The sequence below is a fragment of the Gavia stellata genome, chromosome 2, assembly GCF_030936135.1.
Source record: "Gavia stellata isolate bGavSte3 chromosome 2, bGavSte3.hap2, whole genome shotgun sequence".
NCBI lineage: Eukaryota > Metazoa > Chordata > Aves > Gaviiformes > Gaviidae > Gavia > Gavia stellata.
In genome coordinates this window covers 83,318,135-83,334,264 of record NC_082595.1, presented here as the reverse complement: position 1 = coordinate 83,334,264, position 16,130 = coordinate 83,318,135, and the positions used below count along the sequence as shown (strand labels likewise).

The following is a 16,130-nucleotide window of genomic DNA, read 5'->3' as shown; positions in this document are numbered from 1 at the left end:
CAACTAAGTCTGTTATCTTTGAAGGAAACATGCTATTTTGGTTCCACTATTTTATGGTGCAGTTTGCACAGCTGCCATGTATTGAAAGCAAGTGCAAACAGTATGCCCAGATACCAAGTGCATAGAAGATATCCACGGAATTCAGTTTTAATGGTTACAATTTTAAAATATGTGATTTATTTATTATAAACTTGGGAAAGGCTGAAGGGTAAAATATTCTCTGATAGCTAAGCAACACACAACAATTTTATTTTTTTTGAGCTCACAGTCATTGATTGTTTTCACATATAGTGAGTGTAATGACCTACTTTCAGAAAGTAATACAAGGTGATATTAGCTCAGATATACCGTCAGTCTGGCAAGGGCATTTTTAACTCTAGTTGCGTGTATTTCATAGCATGGGAAGTCCATTAGGAGGATGTTACAGTTATATAACCACAATCTACACAATTTTTTTCTTCTTTTCCTGTACACCAGTAATGCCCTTTAATACTATGAGAATTATCCACTGCCATTTATAACCCACTGTACCTTAAAAGCTAAAACAGTTTTTGAAGCCAGCTGTAAAATTTGTCATAAAAAAGAACTTTCTGAAAAGCAGTAATGCGGAATAATTACAATTACAAAACAGAAACCCTAGCAGTTATTAGTCAGTTTGTCTTACAGCCTTGATTCTTTTTACAACGAAACCAAAATTGTTCAAGAATTATTTTTTATTCAAATTCTAATTAAATTATGTTCATTTGACTAATCTGTGCTTTATGAGCAATAGCAGTACGATAGAAATATAAATGAGCTACAGAGTAAAAAAAGCCTTTTTCAACAAAGGACCAGGCACAGTGGCGAAAAAAGAACAGTCTGTAGAAATGGAAAACATATAATCTTTTGAGGAAATCTTATCCTTATTTTCATAAGTTAACTTTCTTCTGTCCCAGAAATACTACGTTGGCATAACATGCATTAACGGTGCACAACAACTTGCACAAATAATACAATTATTTTCTTTCATTTACTCAAGCCTGCAACACTTACTGGTGTGCCTGACTGATATCACCCATCTTATGCTGCAAATAAGTATTACTCTAAATACCTCAGTGAATCTACTCCTGAGATACCAACAGTAACTGGGATGAAAAACAGAGAAACATTATTATCATTACCTCTTCCCCTTTTCCTGCTACAGGGAAGCATAAAACTTGCATTTCACAACTAACAGAGAAAGAATGAACCACAACTACCTTTTTCACAGAATCGACCAGTGAAGTGTAGTGGGCAGTCACACTGAAATGAGGTGGCCCCAGTAGGCAAAGAGAGAGCATGACAAGTCCCTCCGTTATGGCATAGTCCTTCCTGGCATACAGATGGCCATTCGGGGGAAATCTGAGAGGGCACAACAGGCTCAGGCAACTCAGGCACATCAGAAGAAACCATAGGGAATGATGTTGACAGATGTGTGGGTACAGGAATCCTGAAAGGACAGAGACAACATATCAAAACAAAAAATTCATGAGACCTGATTTTGCCAATATACTTCAGCTTCATTTAAAAACAGTAGGGTTTTTTGTTTAGAAATTCAGATTATACTTAAGAAAATGTGAGTACATTAGTAATTCCCAAATCAAGTCCGTGTCCTGAAAACTAGCAAAAAGATAATGAAGGTATTTTCCCTTGTGAGGGGGCAAGAAATAACCTCCACACATGTAGCACAGTTTGTATGTGCTCTCATAATTCCTTTTTGGTGGATGTCAACAATGGAGTGATAAATAAATACAGGCTTGTATTATTAAATATTTTATCGCTTGAAGTTACTGAATCTCATAAGGCTGTTCTAGAAGACATGACCTCCATACAAGTAGATTAAGCATGAATATGAAGAAGGAAAATACTGTAATACATCAATACAGTAACTTTTAATTAATAGAAATAACTATATGGCGGGAGGGGAGAGAAAGAGCGATGGATTTGTTGTCATTTTTCCCTGCAAATTTTCTTGTTTAGAATGACATTATCTCTTTCCTCTCAATTTTTGAGTTCTCACATTTACTACTAGACTGATATGTTAATCAGTTACCTCCTTTTAATTATTTCCTATCTCAAAGTTCCTAGAAATTAGTTAGCAATACCACCTGTTTGTCCTAATTATCAACTCTGTTTATTTACTACTTTTTGTTTTATCCAGAGAGCCAAACTTGTGACTCACTAAAACTGTACAAATTTAAGGCTACCGATTTACCAACTAGAACAACTTAAGTGCACCATACAAGTTACTATGATGAGGGCAAAGCAAAAGGAATCAAAAGTCACAAGAAAATTAATGACTATTTAATAAGCTTGCACAATTAAAAAATAGTTTTCACTAAATTTTACATAAGAGATAGACATTCTTCTTTCATTTTATGAAGTTCAAGATGTTCTACAGTTTTCCAGAAAGCAACTTCTAATTCTGAAATTGGCAACAATTTTTACTTCATTGGTAATTTTAAACTTTCTGAATATTTCTCTAATGTCTTAACACTGTGCAAAAAAATCATATTGGAGAAAGGGAGACTAGGTTGAATTGAAATGTCACTAACATTTTGGCCAAAACAGAACATAGAAATTAAATAGTTCATACAATGGTTTATAGGTGTAACAGCCAGTGAAAGTCAACATTTTTGGCAATGTCTTAAACATCAACAGCCAAATTCTTACTTATTTTGGTGAAAATGGTGGTATAAACCTGCTTTACAAAAAATAAAATTTAAAAAATCGTATATTGGCCCCTGCTGCACCGTCCCCCCTCTCCTTGTCACTTGCTCTTGTATCAGCCAAAACTTCTGCTTCACCATACTGTAGAGGTTGGAGTATGTCTTAAAAAGAAGCATTTGAAAGGGATGATGCATCATGAGAATAGAGTGTGACTGCAGAAGCAAGGTAGATGGGGACATAGTGGAATGATAGGACACCTTCGGTGTGACTGTATTCTCCACTCCAGGCATCTGTCTTCTTAAATCTAGCTTCCAAATTTTTTACATATCCCATTTGGTCATGACAACCTGAAAACTGATTTTAATAATTTACTTTTTGAAATCCGTATTTTAGAAAGTACTACCAAACTTCATAATATTCTGAAAGAAAACAATATAACGCATCCCAAGTAAGTATGCTGTCTGTAAATCTCACTGTTGAAAAATCAGTTCTCTGAAGTATCAATACAGCACCTGTACAAAGAAAATTATACACGCTGAGAGGCAGGTAGGACAGAAAAGAAGCTGGACAGAGGAAGGACAAAAATAATTCAGGACAAATTAAGTATCTAAGGGGACCCAGAGAAAAGCACAGTAATTGAGAAAGGAGCAGAGCCTGGGAAAGAACAAAAGGGACGCAGGGCTTATTTGACAGCACAGAGGAGACATGCAAAGCAATAATGGTAAGGGAAGCATTACAAGGGAATACTGAAGCAGGCACACAGACTGCATCCAAAACGTAAGATAGCCAAAACACAAGATAGCCAAAACACACACACTGTGGTGGTTAGAAATGAGGATACAGGGATTTCAAGGCAGTTAAAAGCCATCCACTTTACAGGAAAGAAAAGCATCCAAAAAGATGGCAGACAACAAGAAGGCTGAAAACAAATCTCTAAAAGATTTTGGAGGCTGAGGACTTGCCGATAAGAGGCTTGGAATTTTAAGAAAATAAGTGACTTCCTGTTTATTTCCATTTACATGACTAGAATAACAACATTTCCATTTATATGAATAGAATTACAACAAAGAAATTGCTGGGTTTATAACCGTCCTTTTCTCCTAAGGGAAATAACTAACATGATCTTCATATGGGCTATTCCATTCAGAGCAGCATTAGGAGTGCACTAACGTGTATGCTCTCTTGTACCAGGCTAGCACAGCAAATTGAAAATGCTTAGTCACCTGCTGCTGAGATTACAACCACTGATTTAAAAAAAATATTAAAATCTTCATTTTCTCCTCAAACATAAACTAAATGTTTGAGAAACTCTGAACTAGTAGTAGGCTTATGTAAAGAATCACACATTTACAGGAGAAATTTATTGGGAGCTATTACTGGGATTTGGGGTTGATTTTTCTGTTCCTCCTGAAAAACTCCCAACAACAAAAACTAAATAAAACTTGGGGATGAATCAAGGCATAAACTAAGCTCTCACTTCTAGCTATTAGAAAGACCATTTCTCTAATGACAGATAAACCTACAGATGACCATTGCAAAATTTATTCCTCTGAATCTGGTCACAGCTACCATCAGGGGTAAAATACTGAATGAAAGGGATATCTGCCTGACTGGCAAATAGTGCATTCTTGTTTCCACTGGAAGCAGTGATTTCCAGCTGTGGAAGTTTCACATCCCCTGTCTGGCAGGAAGCTACTGTTTTTCTCTAAAATAGAATCACAGGAGTGTGCTTCAAATGAAATTTTATGAGTGCAATTAATGCAGCCTCGCTTCATTTCTTGGCTGACATTCTGTATTGGGTTTGCGTGGCAACGTTATGGTAGTGGGGGGGTGGGGCTACAGGGGTGGCTTCTGTGAGAAGCTGCTAGAAACTTCCCCTGTGTCTGACAGAGCCAATGCCAGCCGGCTCCAAGATGGACCTGCCACTGGCCAAGGCTGAGCTAATCAGCAACAGTGGTAGCGCCTCTGTGATAACATATTTAAGAAGGGGGGGAAAAACTGGGAAACGGCAGCCGGAGAAGAGAGGAGTGAGAATATGTGAGAGAAACAACTCTGCAGACACCAAGGTCAGTGAAGAAGGAGGGGGAGGAGGTGCTCCAGGCACCAGAGCAGAGATTCCCCTGCAGCCCGTGGTGAAGACCATGGTGAGGCAGGCTGTCCCCTGCAGCCATGGAGGTCCACGGTGGAGCAGATATCCACCTGCAGCCCGTGGAGGACCACAGGCCAGAGCAGGTGGATGCCCAAAGGAGGCTATGACACTGTGGGAAGCCCACACTGGAGCAGGGTCCTGGCAGGACCTGTGGACCCGTGGAGAGAGGAGCCCACGCTGGAGCAGGTTTGCTGGCAGGAATTGTGACCCCGTGGGGGACCCACACTGGAGCAGTCTGTTCCTGAAGGACTGCACCCCATGGAAAGGACTCATGCTGGAGCAGTTCGTGAAGAACTGCAGCCTGTGGGACGGACTCATGTTGGAGAAGTTTGTGGAGAACTGTCTCCCGTGGGAGGGACCCCACGCTGGAGCAGGGGAAGAGTGTGAGGAGGAAGGAGCAGCAGCAAAGTGTGATGAACTGACCGCAATCCCCATTCCCCGTCCCCCTGCGCCGCTCTGGAGGAAGAGATAGAGAAAATCGGGAGTGAAGTTGAGCCTGGGAAGAAGGGAAGGGTGGGGGGAAGGTGGTTTTAAGATTTGGGTTTATTTTTCATTATCCTACTCTGATTTTGATTGGTAATAAATTAAACTAATATCCCCAAGTCAAGTCCGTTTTGCCCATGATGGTAATTGCTGAGTGATCTCCCTATGTCCTTGTCTCGACCTACGAGCCTTTCCTCATATTTTCTCTCTCCTGTCCAGCTGAGGAAGGGGAGTGAGGGAGCGGCTGTGTGGTGATTAGTTGCCGGTTGGGACTAAACCACGACACATTCTAATCTGCGGAGAAGAAGGAAAGGACAGCTCCTTGGCAGGTTGATTTCTCCCCAGTTCATTTGCTAGTCTTTCGCAAGGTGTCATCTGTTGCAGTGTTGTTCTGGATGTTTTGCTTCTAGATGGTGCCTGACTGCTTACGTGCCAGCACCACTTCCAGGCGCCCTGCAGCTTGCTGCCTTACTGCAAAAGTGGAGACGAGTTTGCCTGGGCTGGGTAGCGGGGCAAACGTCTGCAGCTGCACTCACAAGCTGTTCAAGCTGCTGTTGTGAATAAGCAATGACCTCAGCTCAACACAGTTTAACTAAAACATTTATTTGAATAAAGAGCTGGGAAGTGTATAAAGTAATTTAGCAATTGAGGTGTTAGAAGTTTTGACAAAGCGTAACAAAAATAAATCAGGCAAAACTTGGTTCACTTATACTACACAACAAGGCCACAATTTTCTGGGTTTTTTTCTTTTCAATTTCCCAGCCTGTCACTGCCTCGCAGGTCAATAATGCACATGAAGATCTTCTAACTTGCTGCGAGCATCAACACATTGTTTTTAATCTTAAGATGAGCTCAAACAGCTCAGTTTTAGAGGCCTGTAACCTTGTGTTTCATGGTTGAGTGCATGTAAGTTTGAAAAGCTTGTCTAAATATAGATGTTAGTGTAATTTGAAGTTTTGTTTATTTTATACTGTATTCTTTACCACTCAAGGAGATGTATGATCAACTGAATGGCAGGAATATAGCACTTAGGGACCATGCTCGATGTTACGTCGTTAAACCAAAAGCACACATCACGTAACCAACTGTGCTTCCTGCTTGCCTATGCTCTCCTTTTCTTTTCAAGAAGAGCCTGAAACTATTAGTGTGTGGATTTAGAGGTGCTGTGGATTAAAAACTTAAAACATCCTGGATGTCTGGAAGTGCAGGGGCTCAGTCTCGCTGCGCGATGAGCTGGGTTTTGCTAGTTTAACCCCTGTGCCAGGGCCAGTGACCGGCATCTAGAGAGCTGGGACTGTTCAGCCCAGAGAAGGGAAGGCTCAGGGGGACCTTGTCAATTTGTATAAATACCTGAGGAGAAGGGGAAAGGATGGAGCTGGACTTTTCTTGCTGGTGGCCAGTGAAAGGACATGGGGCAATGAGCACAAACTGAAATACAAGCAATTCCACCTAAATATAAGAATTCTTCCTTTTTGTTGTAGGGGTGATCTATCTGTATAATGGACTTCAAACTGAGACCTGCAAAGAGAGCAGACTTGTCCCCAAAGTAATTAATTATCAGGCTGATGGCAGCCATGTCTGCAGAAGCACTCTGGCATTTTTCCATGAAGCAGGTTGATGAGACATGCAATGGCATGGGGGTCCCAATGTTCTGATAACATCTCCACTGCCTATATCTTCTGGTACTTAACACACTTAACATTTTATTACTGAAGTAATGGATTTAGTCTTATCTGATATGAGTGCGATAAGGGAGTTTGTATTTTTAGCTTGTCAATAAAGTAATTTGTGCTGGGAAGCAACTACTTTTATTTGCAATTTTCTTTGCTGGAGAAGTGTGTACATTCCATTTTTCTTAGGTTGTGACAGAATATTATTTTAAGCAAATGTTTTAGATTTTGGAGCCAAAAGAAAGATTTTTCAAGGGCATTAGCATGCATGGTAAAAGGTAATTTTAAAAATGTTATGAAACTGAAAACAACTGCACTTCATGGAAATGTTGGTTTAAACAGGAATAAAAACCTAGTACCTTGCATTTAATTCGGCAAGAGTGAACAAAGCCTTCTACAGGCTGTTTATTTCACTGTTTGCAACCATGTCAGGAAGAATACTTTAAATGGCATTTCACTGATTTCAGTGAATCCACAGAACATCTGCACACTTACTCTACTGGAGAAACCACTTAAATCACTCAACGTAGAAAACAATTTAAGAGATTACCAGAGAGGGATTGTTTTTGTTCAGCAGTTTATATCTGAATCTTATTTCCTCACCCATCCCAGTCTTTGTTTGATTTGGAAGAATCAGGTGTCTGTTTTCCTAGCAGAGAAGACTTATGATCAGGCATATCTCTTTAGAAGATTCAATTCTCAATGTATGTTCCAGGCTATGAGCCCAGCTTCTCCCTCCTACTAGGCACAACATTTGGTAGCAGAACTCAGTGATACTGTAGTTGCAGCTTTCCATTTAGAAATTTGCAGTTGGTATAACATCATTTGCAACTGCTTTTGCACGCACAGCATCTCATTTAATGGTGCAAACTCTTAGCAATGAAATTCATATATTCGACATACAATGCAGCCAAGGATGTGAAAATGCAATTAACAGATATAATGAAGTTTATGAAAGCTCGGTTTACAAATCCAAAGAAAAAATAATGAACTCCACGATGCATAGTGGTGCCAGATGTGGGAAGAAACGTAAGGTATGGAAAGAGAGGTGAAAAAGGAAAGAGGAAAAGGAAATACATGTACTAAGAGGCATATTCCTGTTCTGTTTGCTTTAAAGCATGTAGATTCCATAGACTTTGCAACAGATAAATAAGTTAATGTGACACAGAATTTGCAGCAACAATACTTTATGGTGAAAGTGTAACAGCAAAAGCCTTCCTAAACATGGCATTAAAGCAAGTCTTCCTTAGATGAATCTTCCTTAGATGATATTTGAAAAAAAACCCCTCTTAGTCCCTAAGTTTAGGACATGACAAATAATGGTTTTGCTAGAACTGAATTTCTGTACCAAATCCAATCCTCTTTTTACTTGGCTTGCTTGAAGAAGTAAATGAACATCGAATCTCTTAATTGTTCACATTGATCTTTACTTTGGATTGGTTTTGCAGTTTCATAGTCTTCCCCATCCACCCTTCTAAGCCCCCCAACTTTCTATCATCCGAACATTAAGCTCAAAAAAGGAGAGCAATCAAAACTACGGAGCACTGAGTGGACCAATATGCAAATCTTAAACTTTCTGAAGTTTAAGCAAATCTTGAATCTGTCTGAACTTCAGCTTTCTGTTTTACATTTAGTCAATAGTCACAGTTAGAAAACTCCTTCCCAGTTTCATTTTAGCTGCTGTTTAGAAAAAGAACACTTGAAATGCCCAAGTACTGCACATTTTTGTTGATTTATGCAACTATTTTTGTTTCTTGAAACTAGTGGTTTTGAATGGGAAAAATACTCGGCAAGATTAGAATATAAATATTAGAATATACCCATTCTGTCCCAGTCCTAAATGGCTGAGTAAATTATACTGGGTAAATTGAGTTCCTGTAACAGACATGCCATGAGAGCTATCTAAAAAAAATCACAATTCCAGAATGGAGTCACTACTGGTTACCAAAGCTTCTGTCTAGCTTCAAGGGCTAAAGACATTCTTCCACCTCAGTGATGCCATCCATAATTTAGACTCCAAAATCGAAGATCTACCTATGGAATATTATTGCACAATGTGTCTGAGGGATAAAGGAGAATCACTTCTAGATTATGAATATGCAACTGATTTCCTAAGTAATAATTCATCTCAGGCAAGACTTCTGCATTGTAATTCTCAGGACTGTAGTAGCTAAACCTTTAGTCTTTGCCCAGAATGAAGATTCTCCAGATGGCTAGAGCCCTGCCTTGCCAAGAGAGAAAACAAAATGCTTCAAGAGGTGGATACAGTGGAAAAATCCAAGTCTGTACTCAGATGAATATTCTAACCCAAGGGATGGGGAACCATATGTGAACACTTTTCCTTTCTCCACTCAACCCCACGGATGCTTGTTCCATGCTGGACAGAACAGACCAAGGGACTGGTTTGGGGAGTTCTTACAGCACTTCTGGTAGGAGGCTGAGAAGTTTATAATTCCATCAAGCTGAGTACACAACTGAAGTCAGGTATCTGATAAACGAGAACAGTGCCCTTACCATTGATCTGAAGAATAAAAAGGGAAAGCAGGTATGTACTACCACTGGGTATGTCTTGTACAGTCTCATCTCAGTTTCTTCTGGGCATGCCTAGTAGATCTTGCCCTCTGTGAGATACACTTTTGAAGGATGAGTAGAGGCATTCTCAGACCCTAAGAGGAGTGAGGGGGACTCTCAAGAGAATCAAGGTGCTTCCAGAAATGCATGGAAACACACACTTTGGCAGACTGGAACTTCAATGCACCCTGATTACATTACAGATAAAATGCAGGTTTGAGAGAGTACATACTTTGTTTTTAGGTGCCTCACATAAGAATAGTTTAGACATCTAAATAATTTTCACAGAGTCCTTAATCTTTTTTTGCATTTGTTTCCCCATGTACTGAAAAACGTTCTTGCCCACATGATAAAAGCAGGGGAGGCCTACATTGCTTTATAAATATTAATTAAGATTGGTGGATAGAAAGCATTTTGCTATTCAAAGACTGTGTGACTGGAGAGAGATGGGAATATAAAAAGGCATTCTGAATCACATACTATCGAAATTACCATGAGAGCTGGCCTGAAACAAGATGAGACAGACGTAGAAATCATTAGCACAGAGACAGTTAAAAACGCAGAGTACTGTTATGTATTATCTAGTCTTTCTTCCAGACTTAATTTCTAATTATATCTTAATGCTGGAGAATGGCTGGCATGCATAAACGCAAACATCATTTCTTCATCAGTAATCTGGCGTTTAATTAAAATATTACTGCATTCTCATTGAATGCATATGGAAGAATGTTGTAAATATGATAGGTCAAAAAATCTCCATGATATCAACAGATAGAGTAAAAAAGAATATTACTGATATCTTCCTAAATAGTATTTTACAAGGTAACAGATAAGGAACTGAAATAATAGACCTTTATGTACATTTTTTCTATGAGGAAAGAATGACTTTATACTCATTAAAACATGTATCACAGATGAGAGAGTAGACAACAGCCCATAGAGGATCTGAGTACTGGGGTTTACTTAAGAACCAACAAGATTAGAGCTTTTACCCTGCTTGATTATCTCACACATGCCCTCATGCCCTCAGTCCACCCCATGCCCTATGGGGTTATGTTCACTAGGTCTCCACTTTCCTTCCCAACAGGGAGGTTGCTGCTGGTCTGGGAAACTCGAGTGGAAAGTCATGTTGATTCACACTGAGCTGTTGCTTGTAGTAACTGGTCTTTCTTATCTTCAGTACCTTCCCCCACCCCCAGGATCTTTCCTCCAGCCAGGATGTTCACCTCCTTCTTTCCTGGACCCCTTCTTTTATCCAAGATCACATCTTTTCAGGAGCTCTTATTTTTCAGCACTCACTTTTCTCTCCAGAACCCCAGTATCCATTTTTCCCAATCAGAATAGTCTCTCTGTGCAGAAGCACAATGTGAGATCAGTCTCCTAAACAGTGCTTTTATCTCATGCCTCTTTATTAATTGGAGGTTTCGGGATGTGGTACTTTTGTTTCGTCCAAACATTATCAAAATTTACAACCACCTCATACTGATTGCAGCTATCTAGTAGGAGGCTTCTGTTTGAGAACTCAAAAGTTTGGTTTTGGATATTCATGTGTGTGTGTACAATTATCTGCTGCCTGCTATTGCTTACAATTTAATAAATTTTTTTCCCTAAAGCAGTATCATATTTTAGAGTGTCCTAGTGTAAGAGGCAATGCTGGTAGATGTCTTTTCCTTCTTTCTCATACTAGCATGAAATGACTACAAAGGTACACTAAACAAAGTTATGTTCTTATTAATAGGATTTTCCTAAAGGAAAGTTGTTAAATGCTGGAGTAAGGAGTATTTTTCTTTCATGCAGTTGGAAAAATATTTGAATTTTGGCCACAATATGTTTTTGTATTGAGCACTCTCACTTTACTAGAGAGTAAACAAATAGTGTAACAATGACAATGACAGCAGCAACAAGAACAATCAATAACAAAGTAATTAACATGTTCAATACTTATGACCTCATGTTCAATCTCTTTTCAATTCCAAATTCTCCAAGGCATCAAAATACCACTCAAAATAGCCTCTTCCCTCCTAAATATTTGAAGAAATGTCATCTACCAATAAAACTCTCAGAATTCACTTCGTCAAACACTATCTGCTTAAGAGTTTGGAAACCTGCCTGAGCTGATCACCTTGGTTGTCCCTGTAGACAATCCATACACAGAGAGAGGCAACTCCAGTTCATCCTATTGTAAGATAGGTGATCACCTTTCTCCAATGTTTACAGATAGAACTGAACAAATTAACTCTCATGAGTGAGAACAAATTCCTACTTCTACTCATGTCTCATTTAAAATCATGCATGTTTTGATTATATAACTGAAAAACATCCCAAACTGTTTTTAGGTATTCAAAACATTTGCTAACAGCATTCCCTATCAATTCTATACCTTTAAAGCAAAGGATAGAGCTTACTTTACTCTGTTATCTTTCTAACCTTTAAGCAATTTAAGTTTGCAATGAAGAGACTGATATAACTTGAACATTAGCAAGAGAATGTGACTCTAGTTTAGCAAAATCTTAAAACATGGAGAAATAGTAACAGGCAGCATTATCAAGACTGCAGCTGAGAAGTTTTATTATTACTGTGAACAACTGGAAGAAAAGCATAACAGTTCACAAACAAGAAATAAGGAGAGGAAACTCCAGATGCCTTGTCAGCAGATTTCTGTCTTTCCTTTCAACTTGCAGAACAGTACTCAAAACTCTCTGCACAGGAATCAAGATCAAATGCAGCAGAAGAACAAGATGCCACTGCGCTGCACTAAACTATTCAATTTTGGTTAGTACTAGGAACAATTAAGGAGCTGCCTTTTCTTGACCTGGATTTACTCAACAGAAAAATGTTAGAAATGGATTATTCATACCCTCCCATCTTCTTATCAGCCCAAAGGCCATGACATGGCAAGATCATAGGGAGGCAGAGAACATATTAAACTAAAAGTATGTTATATTAAAATTATCAGGTGGTCAATCTGTTTGAGAGTAACACTTGAATAAGCTCATATTTTGCATCTGTTGATCCCAACAGCATTTGGTTATCTAAACACTACCTGAACCCAAATTGCATACTGTTGCTATGTAATTAGATGTTTATTATTTGGGACTAGACAATACAGTTGCCAAAAGTCATTGATCTTTCCAACTACAAAACAAGCTTCAAAGCAAGAGACAAAGAGAAACCTGAGGCAAAACAGGGAGAATATTCTCAATGGCAGAGTGAGTTAATACTTCTCATTGTTATATTCAAATTACAGTATCTTTTTCTGCCATTCTTTCTCCAGTAACTTTAAGTCATGAAGGGCATCTATATTTAAAGCATTGATGTTGGCAATTTAACAGGATCATTGTCTCAAAGCAGGTCAGATTTAAGGATATCAGCCAAATCCTCATCATCATATGAACAAAACAAGCTTTTTATGAAAGCTATCATCTGAGCACAATCAGGAGGTTAAAAGATATAAGACATTACTTTGTTATGCTTACCTTCTTACTTTTTTTATTTACTTTCTTGGTTTCCTTGTGAAAAATTTAGGCAACTCATTAAGAATTCAAGATTCAAAATATCTAACCTTTTGATTTAAATGACAAAAGTGAAACCATGGCAAGTAGATTGTGCTTTGCCATTTGCAGGGTTTAGGAGGTACAAATATACCTTCTTTAGTATAAAATAATAAGTTCCTTCAATTAGTCAAATTTAATGAAAACCTGAAAAAGGCTTTATTATATGGCCGTATTCCCAAATTAGAGAACTTACCTTGTTTTGTATTAGAAAATTATTTCTAATTTATTTCTGTTTGTATTAGAAATTTATTCTGAAAGAAAAAAAAATTTTTACTGCGAATAAAATTAATCTCACTTGCAACTAGAACCATCTTGCCACTTATGACTTCTGAACTCCATTGAACTTCTTTCATATACTTTAATTCAGTCAAGAATATTTTATATCTTCTGGTTTATGAAATGGATTTTGTAATTGGTAAATGCTGGAAGCCAGTTATTGATGTCATACTTGTGTTTATAGTGCCCAGAAACGGAAGAGATCTAATCACTTCCCTTCATTTTCATACAATACTTACTCAATTTTATAGTATCAGTGATATATATTAGGCAGTTAGTTCTAAGAAATTACTGCATTTTCAATTGGCTAATGTCATTTGGCCTTCAGCCTTGCTCCTTACAAATGTAAAAATTTCATATTACATCTTGTTATTTAAATAAGGAATTTTTTTGATGGTTAAGAAATGGCAACACATACTTTTATGTCAACTAGGATCTTGTATGAGTACTAGTAATGCAGCACCTTCTCCTATCTACCTTTTAATTTTAGAGTGCGTGGAGAGAGGAAAAATGGGGAAATCTGGCTTCAGAAAGCTGGTCTGGAGCATGTATATCTCAACAAGTTCTTGCACAGCATAGAGACAGGTGGTTTTTTGAAGTTCAATTCATTTATGTTCATGTCCTCTTTTTGACACTGCTTGCAATTTTAACAGCTCAGGCTTTTATGAGCTGAAATCCTTCCTTTTCCCCATACATAAATTACTTAAGATTTCTACTATTGCTATGACCAACCACTGCTTCCTTTAAATTTCAGAGCTTCAACCAAAATCCTCAAACCTGTAACTAATATTGTTTCTAGAAATTTACCAATGACTTGAGAAAGATGTGAGTAGGAGCTGAAATAGAGGACACAAACCCCAAACTTATCTTTACATTATATGTGTGATTTTGAGTGAATTGTCAAAAATTTGCATGAATACCTACTGCAGTTTTGCACAGATGAAGCAGTGATTTCTGTATACTCTGAACATTCTACACATTACAGAATTCGATCTTCCGAGAGCCAGACATTCTTTTTGTAACTATTAATTTTAAAGTTTACATATATATTCTGAATTGCTTATGCTTCTGGTTTCTGCTTTTCATATGCCAATTTTTTTGAAGAAAAAACAAAGGATTTTTTATTCTCACAAATATATCAAGATCTGTCTTGATTTTTAGGTTAAATTTCTGAAGCATTTTCTCTTTACCCAAGAGCTGTGATTTCACTTTTAAAGAAGAAAGGAGAAAAAAGGAAAGGATACAACAGGATTTAAAGCTGTTCTTTTTCTGAATAGTCAGTTCAACAAAGACCAATAGCATATTTTTAAAAATGTTCTACTAGTGCTTCAAGGCTGCAGGGGGCACTAATGCACTGTATATCTACAGTACTGCAGAGCAAGAGTCAGACAGGATGTGATTAAACAGTCCTGCAGTTTACAGATACAGAAAAAACACATAAACTATTTATAATCAATTTAGGTTTTGAGATATTAAGTAATTGTAAAATACTTATATGAATTTTGGAGGGGAATTAACGTTTCTTTTACTGGTAAATATATTTGTTTTTCTGCTGCAATCAAGTAGTTGTAGGGATAAGACTGTTTTCTTAACTTTGTAACCAAGGTCCCTTGAAGGATGATATATCTTTCTAGTATTGCATTACTTAATATTACAGCCTTAAACAAACAATCCCCATTCCCTGTAGAAAATAAAATTTTGCTTAGCAGCTCCCCTGAGAAAACCATTTATTGGCTATTGATAATAACTTGTTTATACATTAATCAGCCAATACAGGTACTATCTGATTCATAGACTCATTTAAGTAAGAAGGTATTACAGTAAGAAATAATTATATATTTTAAGAAATAATTGTATATTTTATCAGTTTATTCAATATTTTCTATTTTAGGGGCTAAGAATGATGGCATCTAAGATGTAGAGATTTCCTGATAATAGCAATGTATGACAATTTGTCACTCAGCAACATACAGTAGACATACAACCATGTTTGCATCATCTGTTTTACATTCAGTACTACTTATTTATTTAATCCCTTTGTGAACATAATTCCTTTTTTTTTTTTTTTTTAAATGCAGCTTAGATCAGAGTTTCATCTCTTCTGTTTATCTCAGATCTTTGTATTTCCTGCAGTTACAACTGTACTAAGCCTAATAAGTTATGGCTGTTTAGAGAATCCTTTCTAGAAAGACACACAGTCTAATTTCAACACAGCAACACATGAAGAAGCCACCACTTCAATTGGTAGTTTGTACCAATTATAGTCATCATTACTGTTACAGCTTTTTTTGTTTATTACCAATTCAGATGTTCTAGTTACAGCTTTCAGCAATTGGTTCTAACAGGCTGGTCTCTGCTGAGCTAAAGAAACCTCCTCCATGTCCAGTGTTTCTCCTCATTAAACATATGCGCTATCTTCGTATACAGTATAATCATCTCAGTCATATTTTATAAAAAACCCAAAGAAAGAGACTGAATTCCTAAAGTATCTTTCTGCATACCTTTTTTAAAAAATATCACCAATTTCTTTGAGGATTTTTTAATTATACCTTTCATCTTCTGTGCTTTTTAAGTACTGCTCCAGTGCACTCTAGTACGCAATGAAATACAGTACAACCAATATCACAAGCAATAATGTGCACAGAAATTAAATTGTCTTCCTACTTTCTTGTTCAGACACACAGAAATCACATTTATCATTTTGCTCCAGAAGCTCACTTTGAGTTGCTTATCTACATT

At 37.5% G+C, this 16,130-nt stretch overlaps 1 protein-coding gene across 1 annotated transcript in view; it reads right to left on the bottom strand.

The window, feature by feature from the left end:
* EYS (eyes shut homolog) overlaps positions 1-16,130 on the bottom strand; it is a 939,662-nt gene that overhangs the window by 233,607 nt on the left and 689,925 nt on the right. The window contains exon 36 of the mRNA XM_059831070.1: positions 1,239-1,468. Within this exon, the coding sequence (XP_059687053.1) occupies positions 1,239-1,468 (230 nt within the window). The remainder of the gene's footprint in view (positions 1-1,238; positions 1,469-16,130) is intronic.